This window comes from Diadema antillarum, unplaced genomic scaffold (genome assembly GCF_040938485.1).
Source record: "Diadema antillarum isolate AM-2024a unplaced genomic scaffold, OU_Dant_1.0 scf00000229, whole genome shotgun sequence".
Taxonomy (NCBI): domain Eukaryota; kingdom Metazoa; phylum Echinodermata; class Echinoidea; order Diadematoida; family Diadematidae; genus Diadema; species Diadema antillarum.
The window spans coordinates 46,232-63,110 of record NW_027271118.1 but is presented as its reverse complement, the minus strand read 5'-3'; the positions used below and the strand labels follow the sequence as shown (position 1 = coordinate 63,110).

At 38.3% G+C, this 16,879-nt stretch overlaps 1 protein-coding gene across 1 annotated transcript in view; it reads left to right on the top strand.

Moving 5' to 3' along the window:
* LOC139724784 (protein CLEC16A-like) overlaps nt 1-16,879 on the top strand; it is a gene marked incomplete at its 3' end in the record, with an annotated part of 97,558 nt that overhangs the window by 34,877 nt on the left and 45,802 nt on the right. The window contains exons 3-13 of the mRNA XM_071635901.1: nt 3,903-4,036; nt 4,451-4,518; nt 5,582-5,662; nt 6,829-6,934; nt 7,404-7,527; nt 8,152-8,338; nt 9,550-9,600; nt 11,191-11,304; nt 11,824-12,214; nt 12,948-13,095; nt 15,954-16,054. Of these exons, the coding sequence (XP_071492002.1) occupies nt 3,903-4,036; nt 4,451-4,518; nt 5,582-5,662; nt 6,829-6,934; nt 7,404-7,527; nt 8,152-8,338; nt 9,550-9,600; nt 11,191-11,304; nt 11,824-12,214; nt 12,948-13,095; nt 15,954-16,054 (1,505 nt within the window). The remainder of the gene's footprint in view (nt 1-3,902; nt 4,037-4,450; nt 4,519-5,581; nt 5,663-6,828; nt 6,935-7,403; nt 7,528-8,151; nt 8,339-9,549; nt 9,601-11,190; nt 11,305-11,823; nt 12,215-12,947; nt 13,096-15,953; nt 16,055-16,879) is intronic.

The window sequence follows — 16,879 nt, the reverse complement described above, 5'->3', positions numbered from 1 at the left end:
ATGGTGCTAAAATTAGATGTTCATGTACTCTCATGCGAACGTGACATGATATGGTGATAGTTTCTCGAGGTAAGTTGTGATTTAAGCTTTCCGAGTCTTCCTGTCATTAAGCAATCACTGTTAGTATGTTTACAAATGTGACATTGTATCACAAGACCAAGAAAATATTATCAAGTAAGATTTTTAGTTGAGATCAGATCAGTAGCATATCACAACTCATCAAACTGGGACATTCCTCAATAAGTGAAATAATTGGTGAAAGATCCATCTGCTAGGAACTTTACTGTTTAGGATAAGGGTATGTCATAGTACAGTAACTGACTCATGCTTATTTTTTTTTTTTCACAAAAAATAGGTCTAGAACTTGACGGCAACCACTTGTAAGGGATAACTTAACGCTGCACTCTGGCACTGGTCCGAAGGTCCCTAACCAGTGAAAATCACTGTCAGACCAGTAACTGTTTCAGGAATGGACGAGATAAAACTTGAAAAACTGAGTACCTACTGGTCTGACAGACAGGTTGGACCAGTAGAGAAAAGGGTTAGTGTGCAGCCCTAGATAACTGCAAATCTTTATACTCCTACTCATACTCGTTGAGCACACTATCTAATATTGATTCAAAGTGCTGAACCTGCTGACTGTTACCAGAAGTTATTGTAGGGTTTTAACATGCAGTTTCATATGCCTTGTATGCAGCAAAGTGGAAAAAATGTCAGACTTCAAAATCATGGGTCTACCAGCAGTCTTTAAAAAAACTACTTTCACTCAGTTTATGCTCACTAAACTCTCAGTTTAGTGAGAGTTCTCTTCAGAAGATAGCAAAAATTGGAAATCAATGTTGTGAATCCAAAGCACGTTTCTTGGGCTACTGTGGGTACTGTATAAGCTGTTATTTTCTCATACAGATATACAGATACAGATACAGATACAGATATTTTTATTAGTCTTTCTTCCAACAAAAAAGATAATCATTTTCCAGGTGAAAAAATACAATACAAATTATACAAAGTATATATAATTCAGACATAAAAATATAACTACAACAATATAACTTAGCAGTTGCACATAATATAGGGACAGTGATTTTCCGCGATCGCGGAAAACGGACGGAAAACGCGGAAACGGCCTTTTGAAACGGAAAAAATATTCCACACGGAAAATCACGGAAAATCACTTTTTAACAAAATAAAACACATAAAAGTAAAAATAAATCCAACAGAAGCTGTGAATTAATCATTATTACATGTCCACGATATTCACAGACTGCGGAAACTGAGTTTCTAAGCCAAGTTGTGTTAGTTGCAAGTTCTAGCGATGTCTAACGGCGTTAGATCTAGCGATGTCACGATTTCAATAACTGTTGAACACTTACTCAGTTTGATCCAACACCAACAATCATAACCATAGAAGAAAGTCCATTTATATTCCAAAACACAACGTGTGTCTCGCCGAATAATGTGTGATGATAAAGCCAGTATTTTGGCAGTAAAAGTAGCGGCAACAGAAGAAACTGTGTAACTGTCTAACTGTTTTCTGCTCGCGGTAAGCTGTCAGCAGGTGAGTGGAGTGGTGACTTGCTATGTAGCTATGCCTGCCTAGCCTAGCCTGCTATGTCGTGTGTAGAGCACAGCGCACAATTTCAGGAGAGAAGAGTGATCAAACTCCAAGTTCACGCAGAAAAAAGAAAAATCCCACGATGCCAAGGTGCCATGCCAGACTGGCATGGGTGGGGTGGAGAGAGAGAGAGACCAATCAACAGAAGAAACCGCGCGTACTGGCGCATTCTTGGAGGTCATGAACTGTCTGGGGTGTTGGAGATGAACAGGGAAAGGGGCTGTTCCCAGGCCCTCTCTCCAGTCAAGAAATTGACACGCGCGCGCAAATTCTTCTGCCAACCAGCCAGCTGTCGGAATGTGCTTTGAAGTTTATGGCAGCCTGGCCTGGCTGGCATGAATGGGTGTTGAGTTTCAATCAATATCTACTGCCTACTGCTGTTTTATTTTTGTATTTGAACATGTCGTTTCACCTGACAGAAACACGGAAATCGGGAAGGTGTAGGGGAGAGTTTTTGTTGTGTTGCAATGTGTGTGTGTTTTCCTCGTTTTTTTTTGTTTTTTTTTTGTTTTTTTTTTTTTTTGGGGGGGGGGGGGGGGGGGGGGGGGACCGAGGCCAGAATGGGGAAAGATCAGAGTGAGATGAGTGCTAGTTTCTTGTCTGGATTATTGACTGAAGAAAGATAAATTGATTGTTCCTTTAGTGCTGAAATTTTTCATCTGTTTAGACCTTCTGAAGGAATATAAAGACTTGACTAGACAGTACACTGTGAAAGTCACTGAACTAGCAAGTCAAGAAAGAGGACATTCATAATGATAGTTGTTGATACTGCAGGCCAGGCTTTGATAGTGATACACAAATATGTACTGTCCCACGGCATGATTAACTGGATTACAATGTATTGACTGAAGAAAGATTCAGGTAGATTGATCGTTCTTTTAGTGCTGAAGTTTTTATCAACACTGCTTATTAAACTGATTATCATGTATTCTGTTTGCAGCTTCTAATCAAAGGAATAAAAACACTTGACTAGCATAAAGTCACAAGCTGAGACTCAGAGACATATTTTACTTTGTATATTTTTTTTCTAATTTGTAGACAGCAGTGTAAACAGTCGTGTAAACAGCAGTGTAAACAGCCCTCTTTATCATCGCCATAATTAACCTTGCAGATTTACACATTATGCAATACTCTTCAAACATTATCACTGTGGCAACCTATTTGTTAAACCGCCATTTGGCAACCTAAAAAACTCTATAGGTTGCCCGGCTGGCAACCAAGGAAAAAAGTTAAGTGACAGCCCTGTGCATGTTTTGACAGTCGAAATAAATAAATTGTCGTACTGATGTTTCATTTCATTTGTCTTCATGGGTGTGTGGTATGTACAGAGGTTGGAAATCATCAGGTATACACTATGCATAACATGTATGAATGTATACACGATTACACAGGCACACAAACTTCAAATAGCAATCTTTTAATTTTTGTTCATTTTTGCATGCAAATACATGTAAACGGAATTTGCATTTTTTGTATGTACAATTCATATGGGAAAACGGAATTTCCGTTTTTTCACCATTTTGAAACGGAATTCATGATTTTGTGAAACGGAAAAGGCAATTTTTTGAAACGGAAAATCACTGCCCCTAATAATATACAATCCACATAAATTAAAACACAATTAAAATATCTTCACAATCATAATACAGAGTAACCAGGAAGAGAGACTAATAAGAGATAAAAAGACAGAGAGAGAAAGAAATAAGAAAGAGAGTGAGGAAGAAAGAAAAAAAAGGGAGACACCCAACTAGAAGTGGTAAAAAGAAAGGAAAAGTCTGATATAGAGAGGAGAAAAAGGACATCATTTATGCACTGCACTGTGTTTAAATTAAATTACAAGAAAGAAATACATATACAAAGACTGCACTGGGAAAGACACAAAGACAACCTGTCGATAGTGCCCTAGTTAAGGACACAAGCTGGAATGCAGTGTTCAGGAGTAGCATACCTTCATGTAACTTCATGTAAATTCATGTAGATATTTTCGCGAATGAGGAGGCATTGGACATTTTCGCGAGATGTTGTTTTCGCGAGTTGAAATCGAGGCTGTTGTACGTGTACTATTACCATAGTGCATGGCGACATTTTCGTGTGTTGTTAAATTCACGGTTCAACAGTAATTCGCGAAATTCGCGAAAATTGAATCCTCGCAAAAATAACAGCTTATACAGTATTGTGATGCATGGTCCTACAATTTGTACATACAGTAGTACCTCTCTCAAATGGGAAATGAAGTGAAATGATAAAAATCTTTCCTCATTCCTGCACTGATTTTGCCCATCTATAGCTTCTTCCTGGAGAAAAACATGCTGCTGTTCTTCCTGAAGATCTTACGACAGAAGACGGGGAGCTACATCTGTGTCCAGCTACTGCAGACTCTCAATATCCTGTTTGAGAACATCCGGAACGAGACATCCCTGTGTGAGTAGGGCAATCTTTACACGCACTTGAGCCTGGATGGCGCTTAAGTGGCCGTACACTGTACATGTACTTCTCGTTGACTACATGACCCAGATTGCAGTAGTGCCCCATCTGAGAAACCAAGTAGCAATGGATGAATTATCAGTACTTTATAAAGGGCAAAAATGGCATTTATTTCTATGCCTCTGCCGTGCTCTTTTCATCAATTACAGAAGAACTGTATATTAGGGCTGTTTGGGGTTTTGATAACTAAAGATCAATTCATAAAAAGGGTGAAACATACAAACTGAGAATTTATTTTATGCCAGCATGTTTCTTAGAGTCATGAAGTTTTTAAATAACTGACAATATCTTTATTCCATGAAATAAGATTCTCATATAATGTATGTCATTTCAATTTTTATGCTCTTTCAGATTACCTCCTGTCCAACAACCATGTGAACTCCATCATTGTCCATAAGTTTGACTTCTCTGATGAAGAGGTAAGCACAGACGTACAATAAATAAGTTGATATTATAGTTCCGTGAAAGAGATCTAGGAACTAATATCACCTTTCAATAATAAAACATTTCTTATGCTTGAACAAGATATATCCTGGCTCTTTCTCTTGTGTGAGATTCAAAGTGTCATATGTAGTGGGTGAAAGTTTACTGCTTATGTTGCTTTGAAATATTTCAGAATATTTGTGTGAACTGCCTGTGTGCCACATTATTCTGAGTCAGCGTGAGCACTTTTGGAAAACATTATGTTTTTCAAAGCCAAAGCAACTTTTTATAGAAGGATTTTAAATGCCAGAAATGCAGTTACAGCAAAGTTTTGTCGAAAATTGGAAGCTTTGCTGGGACGTAAATTTTATGACAACGCTATGGCTGTGATGCTTTTAGTGTTGTGTGGCATGTCATGGTTTATCTACCGGTTTGTGTGCTGTTGTGTGCTTTAGGAAAGCATACAAAGTTGGCAAGCTGCTGACTGAGTCAGGGTGCAAAAAAACATGGCACACAGAGTTAAGTGATGGACACTTCTGAAAATGCTGATGGTGTCATCTGTGACTGATGAGATGAGCCTTGTTTGTTGAACTGGCTCTGAGTCTTGTTTGGTGATCACTGCATCCACTGTGTGCCCTGCTCTTTTGATCAGCACAGATGTCCTGAAAATACCAATCCATGAGGGTGATTAGGTAATCTCCCCTAATCCCTGCTGTAGTATGCTGTGAGGTTGATATCCTTGACTGCAGGATTTTGAGTGGGTGTGTGTGATATAAATCAAGGCCAAATATGCGGGAACTAATGACATGCCAATGAAATATCCAAGCAAGTAAATACGAGGTGTGTGCATAATAATGTAGATAGCTGTCACCTTTCTGAAGGTGTGTGGAGTCACAGCCACCCAGCTTCTGTGTAAAAAAATGTGCCTTATAATGATTGGACAGAATGTGAAGTGTGAATATTCATAATGCAAAGTTGAGAATTGAAATGTGTATTACAGTTCCCCACCTGTTGATCCTAGTGTATTCATTTGATCCTTTGGTTCCTCTTGTGTCTCAGGTGCTGGCGTATTACATCTCCTTCCTCAAGACTCTCTCATTCAAACTCAACAAACATACCATCCACTTCTTCTACAATGAGGTGAGTGTATGCATTTTTAGCAGGGTGCTTGCTCTTCCCTTGCCTCTACATGTGATCTCAGCTGCCTACAGCTTTGAAAGGGTTTTTTAAAAAACTATGGATCTTTTTGTCAAACTTATGCTGTGCTTCTTGACGTACGTTATTGCAGAGTAAAGTCATACCTCTTGTATGATCAGTTATTAAGAACACATGTTCTTGTGTGTTTGTGTCTCTGCACAATATAAGTACTGCATGTGTCTTACAATATTATTGTAGCAATTACCCACACAGTAATCCATGGTAAGGTTAAACATAACCTGGAGAAGGGGTCCATGAAATGTTCTCTTTATTAATAGGTACAGGGATGAGTTGACCAGGCATTATCACTGTTTAGACTTTAGTGAAGAGTCAACAAACGTATAGAGGTTGAGGGCAAATACTGATATTTCTCTCTTCAGGCAATAAAAAAAGGAGATAATGGCACCATTTCATCAGATTCTTAATGCAGTGATACTGTGGTAGGTAACATCATTGATTAGAATCCAGGAAAGACCTTATGACAATGAGCTGTCATTGGTCAATGCTAGACTCTATAGATATCCGCTTTAGTTTGATAATCTCCCAATTATAAACTGAGTGCTTTCTGTGTGATTAGTAATTTATGAAGTGAAAGTGAACCTATCACCGTCAGATATAAAGTTATGGAGTAATGACTAACGCAAAAACCAAATTCACTGTTGGTATTGTTGCATCACATTCGGACAGCATGTAGTTCTTTCTCGCAGATGACCAGACAGTCCCTTTTACATTATTAAAGGACAGTAAAAACAAATCTAGGAAGTGTTTTCATTTATACTGCTTGGCTTTTCAAAGGTTTTGTCAGTAGGCTAAACATAAGCTGTGCTAATGGCAGGTGTCTCCAAGAGATCGAAGTAGCTGCTGTGTTTTTCTTTTAAATCCAACATGCCATGCCAAGGGTTCTAAGGCAGGACATCGGTCTTATTCAAAAGCAGCCTCCTCGGTGCAACATTGTTCTCTGTATTAGTATGCACTTTGAGGATATATGCTCTAACGAAATGATCATGATGACTACAATGAATCCAACTATGTCAAGCATATCAAACTTCTGCTGCACTTTCATTCTTGTAGCAAGTTTGTTTGTTTGTTTTCTTTGTATGTATTTGCAGCACACCAATGACTTTGCCCTGTACACAGAAGCCATCAAGTTCTTCAACCACCCAGAGAGCATGGTTCGAATCGCTGTACGCACCTTAACCCTCAATGTGTACAAAGGTAAATACTACACATAGCTGTCCCCTCAGGGAAAGGCCACTTTTCAGGCAAGTACTGTATACGCCATATACATGTATTTAGCAAGTCTAATTTTTCATGAATCAGGACTTCGCGACAATTTTGTGAGTGGTTAAATTCATTATTGTGGACTACAGTATTGAACGGAGAAATGTATGCGTGCACGTCACAGTCATGTCTGTTTAGAGGTAATATTGTCATGTGTTTTTAAATTCGCGAATAGCACCCAACTCACGAAAAATAAAAACCTTACAAAATGTTTGGTGTATAGAGTACCTGAATTTTTAAGTTCAAGCTGTAGCATTTGTGCCATCTGTCGTGTGTATGGTTCCATGGCATTTGCTCCAGGGACAATTGCTTCCATGAAATATCTGCACGCTAAGCCAAGCATTAATTCTACCAAAGGGCTAAATATGAGTCCTCATCTGTTTCATTGCTCCATACCACTCAGTCAATGACAAGGCGATGCTGATGTACATCCGAAACAAGACTGCCGTCCCCTACTTCTCCAACCTCGTCTGGTTCATCGGGAACCATGTGCTGGAGCTGGACAGCTGTGTCAGGAACGACATAGAGTAAGAATTCAGTGGAATTGAGTTTATTCCTCATATATTTGACACAACATTTCACTTCACTTGTTGCTCATTGTACAGCCGAATTTGCTGTCGTGAGTTATTGCTGTTCTTTACGGATTCAAAAAATGTGGTCATAAGGTGATAGTCAAATATATACAGTGTAAAATGATCTTGACTACTTAGTCACAAAGATAGTCAAATATTCACAGTCAATAGAGGATGTTCACTACTATCTCACAAAAAGCATTCCTGACTTGATAGTCAAATATTTACAGTGTAAAAATGATCATGAGTACTAATTTACAAGTGCGGTCATGAGGCAATAGTAAAAAATTCACAGTCTGTTTTAATGAGCTTGACTACTAATTCACAAAATGCAGCCGTGAGAATGGTAAAATGTTCACAGCCAGTAAATAAAATTTGATATATATCTTATGTGATGAGAATTACACTTTGACTATTCCCTCATTCATTTTGATTTAGCATTTGCAACATATACATTGTAGCTCTTGAAAGCCCACTTTCAAGAATTCTAGCTAGAATGTGCAATTGTATAGCAGTTTTATGTATCAATTATCTGCAATGTTTTATGTGGAAGTAATTGAGCTCTTAATTCTTGAACAGCCACCAGAGCAAGAACCGACTCTCCACCCTAGTCGCTGAGCACCTTGATCACCTCCACTATCTCAATGACATCCTCAACATCAACATCGAGGCCCTGAATGATGTCCTCACCGACCACCTACTCAACAGGTTGCTCCTGCCACTCTATGTCGCCTCCATGACTCGGACCAGGACGTATGGCAAAGCTGTAAGCACTTCTCAGGTGACGCTTTGCACTATTAGGCTTTTGTCTTTCTGCAGTTTACACACATATTTGCATTGACCTTGTTTTGGTTTAAAGTTATCACATTAAAAATCTGACTGTACTGTAGTTTTGGTATGGGTATGAACATGCCAAAGTGTTCATCTTTACCAGACCATTGAAATCGATGCAACAATATTCAAAGGGGAATTTGTCCAGATATGATGTTGCCTTTTATGAAAACAGAAAAATTAGAGAAGTAGATCAGTGAAAATTTGCATCAAAAAATTGGACACACACAAAAAAGTTATGAACTGATAAAGATTAGAGAGTAAGACAAATTGGCAACTCTGTGTGATGTCATTGTTGAGTAGCTCTCCATGCAGGTACGCAACCTCAGATTTTTAAATTTGATGACGTTATCACCTGATGCACGTGTGGGATTTCAACTTTGACAAGACTGTTTGATGTCATATTGATTGGGATTGACTTGAAACTTGGTAGAATCATTCCTTGATGTCTTAGACATCCATGTAAAAAAAAACCCAGAAACATTCTATAGTGTAAAATCTTTGTATGCATATATGGGTGTGATTGTACAAAGTACATGTCCATCAACTTTTTAGCAAATGCTCCAAATGACCTAAAACTTGCAAAACAATTTGGAGCTCAATTGGATCATGTTAAAATTTCATTGTGCAGGTATGTGCATGTATACTGTTTACAGATGAATTTTAACAACAGGAATGGATAGAATTTGGCTTGAACTATATGACATGTAAATTTCATTGAAGATTTTCATTCCGTTAATGAGATATGATTGAGAACATGATTTGAGACAATGACGTCATACTAACATCATGGTTGACTGATCACAGTGATACATTAGATCTGTCGACTGTAGGACATGATAGGGCCTATAGATGACATAAGTTTGTTCATAGTCAAAGGACTTTTTGAGTTAAATTCTGCACAAGATTTGGGGAGAAATAAAGAATAAAAAATAAAGACTCGAGAAAGAATCCGTACAGATATAGAACGTGATTTGAGAGGATACTCGGATCACCTTATGATGAGATCAGAATATGCCAAGACTGACCATCTGATGGAGAGAGAGAGGTACTATTGAAACTGAAGGAGTCGTTCTGTTTTACTGTGTAGGGTGATAATTTTTCTAGGCTTCAGCTATTCTTCTTTTTCCCTCGTCTGAATCACAGGAAAGTCCACCAGCCATCAGCTCAGTAGTTGCCCTGTTTCTCCTGTCTCAGGTAAGCCATGGCATCATGTGCCATGTAGTGAATGAGAGATCCTAGGAACCTGACATGACATTTCAGAACTCCTTGAATGAATTTTAGTGAAGCTTTATGAGCCCTTCATCTTTGAGGATTATGATAATTATAGAGTTTGTGTGGTCCCTGTTGATGGCTGACAGGCCCATAGACCATTGATTTGGATGACTCAAAAAAGTGAAGTAATCTGGTGAATTTGGTGGTTCATTGTTCATCATTTATTCTGCCACAGATATTGTAGGGACTTTCTATATATGGACAACAGGGGGCGCTAGACCACAGTGGTAGTCTGCTACATTACAATAATCGAGTCTAACATTAGACCTTGCACCTGGTGGCTTGTTCAACAGAGTGTATACAGTAAAAACTGTTGTTTCAGTCATTAAGCTGTCTTGTTATAGTAACTGGTTTCATGCCTCTTCCTTAAAGAGGGCTGGAGGCACTGTTTTTTTTTTTTTTTTTTTGGGGGGGGGGTTTTCGTGTGCATTTTAATTTCGCGATTTGGCGGCTCCAATACGTGAAAATTTCATGCTTTAAATATATCATGTTTTACAGTATTCACCACATATATTTGCGCTCAAAATATGGCATTAATCGGGAGTAATGAGACAATTTTGCAAGTAGTCAAAAGTGCTATGTAGTGTCAACTCGTATACGGAAACCTGGTATACCAGGTTCCCAAAAGGTAGACGAGTGTCTACATTTGTCACCTAAATTCATGTTTATTTTTGTTATACTGACCAGAAAAATGACATTAATCGAAAGAGTACAGTTTCTTATATCAATATGTGTTCTTTTTCTGTATCAAAATTGGGTATATTTTTGTTTAATTTACCTTTTTTTTTATTGTAATAGTGCACTTGTTTTACTATAAAACTTGTATGAAGACATGTAGCAATCAAGGCTGAGCTCACTCGATTTTGGCTTTTGCTGACCCTAGTCTTGATGCCCTTATTGTGTGTAACAAAAATGAAAACACTTCGGAGTATGTGTGGTTTGTAGAATAATTTCATCACAATGTACCTCTGAAAAATATATATATCTGAAATACACCTCCAAATGAAAAAAAAAAAAATGAATACACTACAGAGTATGTGTGGTTTAAAGACCAATTCTATCGCAATGGATCTTTGAAAAATATGTATATCAGAAATACACCTGGACTTTAGAGAAAACCCTGTATCCTGAAACCTGCAGGCAAAGGTGTATCCTTCTTGGTGTAGAGATATATTTCAGGGTAATACTGTTTTGATGAATGATATGCATATTCATTTATATGATTGTCTAGTGCCAGAATGGTGGTCTCTGAAAGTGATTTCATTCCTAAACCATAACCTGCCGTTTTGTTTTGTGGTATTTTTTTTTCTCTGATGATTATGAAATTGAGATGATGTAATGAAATGCTGTTTTTGTTATTTCAAGAACTTAGTAATACTGTGTCTTGTGTTTTTGATCTGGCAAAACTTTTACTAGTGTTTTGTTTTGTTTGTTGCTTTTTGTTTTTTGTTTTAGTGTCTTGTGTTTTAAATGTGAACACTGATTCCACCTCTGCATCCCATCCTGACACAGGTGTTCCTCATCATGAGGCACCAGCCATTGGTGTGCCAGCTGGCATACATCATCTTTAATGGCAACCACCAAACTCTGGCTGAGCAGCCAACAGACACCAGCGGTATATCAGGGGTGAGTGATGCAAGGAGATCTCCCACCCCCTTTTTTTCTTAAGATTATCTGCTGTAAAGAATGAAAGAAATGCAGTGGGAAATGAAATAGCACTTGATGAACATTTCTGCCAAATTTTGAATCCTTAGCAACTTTGCAATCGGCACAGTAGACAACAGATGAAGAAGAGTCATTGGCCATTTTGTAGCTGGTAAATTTCATTGCCCATTAATGATGTATCCTGCATGTCGCAGATCTCTCTGACATCATTTTCAGGATAATTACAATTATCTGGAGCCATAGCATGATGATCTCGAGCTGTAATCAAAGAAGCCCACCAATATGAAGTATTGTCCTCACATATGTGTCACAGCTTGGTTGTATTCACTCTCCTTCACTGGGTCTGGGACTCTCTCTCTCAGAGACAAGTGAAGTAGATGCTAAACTGAAAAGAAGATGTGAAGCCCACAACAATAGATGTGTGTTGTGGTGGAGAGGAAAAAATATACTCGAATAACTATTGTGTCTTGCCCATTGTAGACGTTTCGAGCATTCGTGGAGCCGGCGGAGAGCCTGGAATATTCCCTGGACAGCAACCGAGAGCGCAACCGGCAAGACATGCGTGAGAGGCGGCGCAGACCAAACTACCGCAACGTCGACTCCCCCACAGAAGAGATGGAGGAGGAGGAGGAGGGAGGAGCTGGTGCCAGCAGAGATGGACAAGAGAGGCGGGGCTCCAGAGGGCTGGCTGTTGCCGCCGCCGACGAGGGAGGAGCTGTAGGAGGAGTGGGTGTGGCGAGGCATAGGGGTGGAGATGTGGAGCTACCAGAGGATGACGAGGAGGAGACACCGGAAGCTGATAGGGCGCAAGGTGGTGTTGGAAGGGCGTCGCCTCCTCCAGACACATCCAGCTCAGGGGGAACCAGTACAAGTGAGTACTGTGAGAGTCCAGCTGACTTTGGTCAAGAAAAGTCTGGGAAACTTCTCAGCTGTAATCACTGATATGTCTAGAAAGTTTTTTGGCATTCTTTTAGTTTGCTCAAGAGAGAAATAAATGACAATTAGCACAGTAGATTTATGTTGATGTCATGCACCTTCTGGTATATGTTAAGGGGTATATGTGTATGCTTTATAAAGTCATTGCATTGGCAAGATTGAGTGAATTTGTAAGTGGTATTGATTAATAAATTCATTCATTTGAATTTCTTTTTTCAGGTGGAGACTCCTAGTTAAAATCTTACATTCTCATGAAATCATTTTTATATATGTCACAGATAACAGAAAGACTGAAGTAAGGCAGTGATAAAGACTGTTCCCATCTAGGTTCATTTGAATTACAGGATTCCTACCAAACAACAACACCAAGTTTGTAGATGGTACAACTTGTAGACCCTTATCCAGGCACTACGACTTTTACCTCGTTCATTTTGAGTATAGTCTATAGATATTTCTTTTGCAAGTTACATTAGGCGTGTGTTGTGAGGAACCAAATCCTGCGCGGCAAAACATGGCTTATTTCCAAATGGCGCAGTGCCTGTGCTTATTTCAAGTAGGCTTTGCAGTCTGCTCACTGGCATTTAGTATTGATTGAAATGAAAATGAATGAATCAAAAGAATCCTGTGTGATGTGTGTAATTGCGTATCGCCATCCTTTCCCTCCCCAGGCGAGTCTGACTCAACTAGTAACACCAGCAGTGCAGTGCTGACCTCACCCATCTCCCCCACCAGCCCACTGCTGGATTCCAACAGCACGGACGAGGAGAAGAGCTTAGCTGCCACCCTCCAGCGGCAAGAGATCAACCTTTCCACCAGGTACAGTGCAGCTCATTCATCGGCTCACGTCACTGCTTTATTCATTCATATATTCATTCAGTCAGTCAGTCATTTATTCATTTCTTCATTCATTCATTCATTCAGTCAGTCAGTCGGTCAGTCTGCCATTTATTAACCCTATTCTAACTGGGAGGGGGTCAAATTGACCCCCCCTCAACGTTTCGCGCCACGATTCCGCAACGCGCAAAGATTTTGCCGCGTCGTTTCACGACTTTTTTCATTGAAGTCTCCCGCAAATTTTGAGACCAAATTTGCGACGTCCGGGTACACCGTTCTGAAGTTACGTAATGTTTTGCATATGCATGTCAACCCCAAAACAGCTCAAATTCATATATCGTGTGCAAATCCAATGCAAATTGTGTTTTTGGGTTAAATTGATATAAATGAGATTATTTCAACTTTTAACCATTGAAATTAATCAATTCTAGTGTAGATGAGCCTGAAAAAGTGCCTGCAACAAATTTTGGCAGAAAAACAATAGAAAACAAAAGGTTGAAAAAAACAATAAAATACATAAGAAATTAACAAAACAATAAAAAAACAAAAGAAATTTTTTTGATTGCGCTATTTTTTACATGAAAATTGTTTGATATGTCTTGAGGAATTCTGACACAAAAATTTAGCAATCCTTCAGTCTTTTTAATGGAGTTATAGGTGAAAATATAATTTCATGCACAAATTTGCATAATTAATTTATTGAAAATGGAAAGGAAATATTTTTCTATTGTATGACCATGTAATCTTGTAGTTGACATCCAGCTCTATCTTTAGGCAAAATTTCGCGGCTATCGCGCGATCGGTGGCCGAGATCTGAAGGGGGGTCAAATTGACCCCCCCCCCCCCCCCAGTAAAAACTTGGTCTCAAATAGCCCAGTTAGAATAGGGTTAAAGGGGCATTCCAGACGATTTTCATAATTTCACATCATGTATTACATAAATCAATAGCTCCATGTATAGATCTGTGGAATTTATTGTGATTCTTGAGCAGAGAAACAAAACTTTGAAAAACCAAATCACAAATTACACTGAACAAGGATGATGACATAGGAGGCTCACATATTTAAAAAATGTAGCAGTGTAATTTCCATTACAATACTGCTTGCTCGCGAGATCACCTGTGTATAATCTATACATGGCTTCTTCTTTTGTTCTGCTTCCTTGAGCCCCAACTCATGCATTCTTATGGTGACCCTGCCATGTCATCATCCTTGTTCATTACAATTTGTTTTGAATTTTGAAAATATTCTCATTCTTCATCGCAATTATCATAAATTCTGAAACCCTGTCCTCAGTATAACTAATTTATAGTTGTTCAAATGTAAAAATCTGAAAATCATCCAGAGGTCTCCTTTAATTCCTTCATTCCGTTCATTCCATTCATGCCATTCATTTCAATTCATTCAATCTCCACAAGGGCACTTCAGCCAAAGTCTGCACTATCCACAAAAAAAACCCCCAAACTACATTTTTTTTTAATTACAGGCTACTAATGACAATCCTTTAACATTATTATTCATCTTTTGATTGGTTGACTGCTCATATCATGTGACATTCACTAAAGAGTACCATTGCAAGCTTGTGTTGTTGAACCTGCAAAGCTTGTCAAGCAGTTTTGGATAGTGCACCCTGCGATTATCAACCATGTCCATTTACTCCCATGATAGGCTCTTGATCAATCTCACAGTTTTGCTACGGGCACTCTTTACTTCACAATGTGCATCCTTTTGCAGTGTGCACTAAATCAGTTACAAATGCACACTTACCCAATTACTTGCTTTTCACAAGAGCAATCCTTAATGTAATTTGTTGATGCACTACAGGTGAGTGTATTATTTGAAATGTGATGCCATGTTTCTTTCGCAATGGTGGTGCATATTGTAATTCAGGTTTGAGTTTCTTCAGTTTGTCTCCCTCTACAAACTGAAAAAACTCAAACCTGAGCCTTCACCCCTCTTAATAATATCTTTCTTTCATATTGTAATTATTGTACAACACTTGGCAAGTATACTTATTTACATGTTTTGGGGAAAACATTTTTTAGTCATAAACATTACCCACAGTTGCTTTAGAGCTTGTCTTAGGTGGGATTGAGGTTCTGTGCAATCCGGCATCCTCTATTGTTGATAAACAAGTTCCATCTGTGTAAATGGAATGAGAAGATGCAAGCCACCAAACACAGAGATTTTGGCATGACTTGTGCTGAAATGAATTGCTTGATCACAAGATTATATGGCACAAACAACTCATTAAGATGGCATATTGTCACTACTTTCTAAATAGGAGACTTTAGCTTATCTCAAGTTAGTTGGGAGAAACAGTACGAGAAAATACATGGAAATAAAAAGGAATTTGTGTGTTTTCTCATTTTCATTACCCAATCATGATGCCATTTAATAGCATATTTGACACATGCCATTCTGATTCCAGTTGTATATGGAAAATATCGGCATGTGTGTAAAAGCAACTATGAGAGTTTACCATATTGCTATTTTTGATCTGCTTAAGAGAAATTAAGAGAAGATTTTTGATCTGTTTGAGAGAAGTTCACTGGGACATGCATTCTTTATTAAATCTAGCTGGGGTACAGCTGTACCTTTGAAATACATTTTGGAGAGGTGTATCTGTGCTATCAACTTAGGTTCATGCAGATTTGTTTTTCCTTCTCTATATGTGATGGGAGAACATACACTATGATTGTAGATGATGTATATGTAATGTCATGTATTTTTTTTTTTGTCAAAGTATTTTGATAAATATTTGTACTTAAGTTGAAACCAAAGAGGTATGAGACGTTTCCTCATATCAGTTCATATTTTCTTGTTTTTCTTGACATGCAGACCGTACTTTGCATGCGTCCTAAATTCGCTAGACTGTAACCATGGTGACTACCGTGCGCTCTTTGCCTTGTGCCTCCTGTATGCCATGGGGTCCAATGAAGGTGAGCACTAGCCATAGGCATTTGTACAAAGGACTTGAAAGCACTTTGCTGTTTTATCAGCAAAGCGTCAGATGGTGTAGAGCACTTCCCATACTCGGAGATCTGTTCTATTATGTTGCAAAGGAGGTAGTGGCATTTCAGGTATTATCTATAAAACCAGAATCACCATATCTGTGAATAATTTTTTCATCAAGTGACTACACTACCATTATTTTTATGCAAGTTTTTTTTTTTTTATTTTTGTTCTTGTTTTTCTTTTTTTAAATGATATGTCAGAATGTGTGATTGCTGAGCTTAATTTTTGTTTGAAGATTGCTTCAGTACACCTATTTTCATGTGCGGTAGCAATAAGTAATCATAAAGCTGATTATGCCAGATTCCTCCAAATTATGTCCTTTACTTTGCACTCACAGTTTTTTCCCCTTCCTCAAAGATTTAAGGGAGGCACAATAATCCTTTCCCTTCCCCCCAAAACAGATATTTTGAATTTAGTTATTCAGTTATATTTCCTTCGCTGATTTCCTTTATTTCAGCTTAAATCGTGACGTGCATACCTTTTAGACTTTAAGTAAGATAAATGAAGAGATATGTCGTCTGTTTGCAATAATCAAAGAATTTGTGTTATTTGAGAGAAATTTCAAAGATATTGAATTATCTCATATCTGTCAATATCCAATTTACTCTTCATTCACTGTTATGGGGATGCTTCCAGTGAATTGCTGTCAGTATATTTATCATGTTTTCTTGTTTTTGTTTTTCAAACTGTGAATGCTCTAGGTATTGATCCATTCTCTGGTTCTGTAACTTATGAGAAGATTTTGTTTC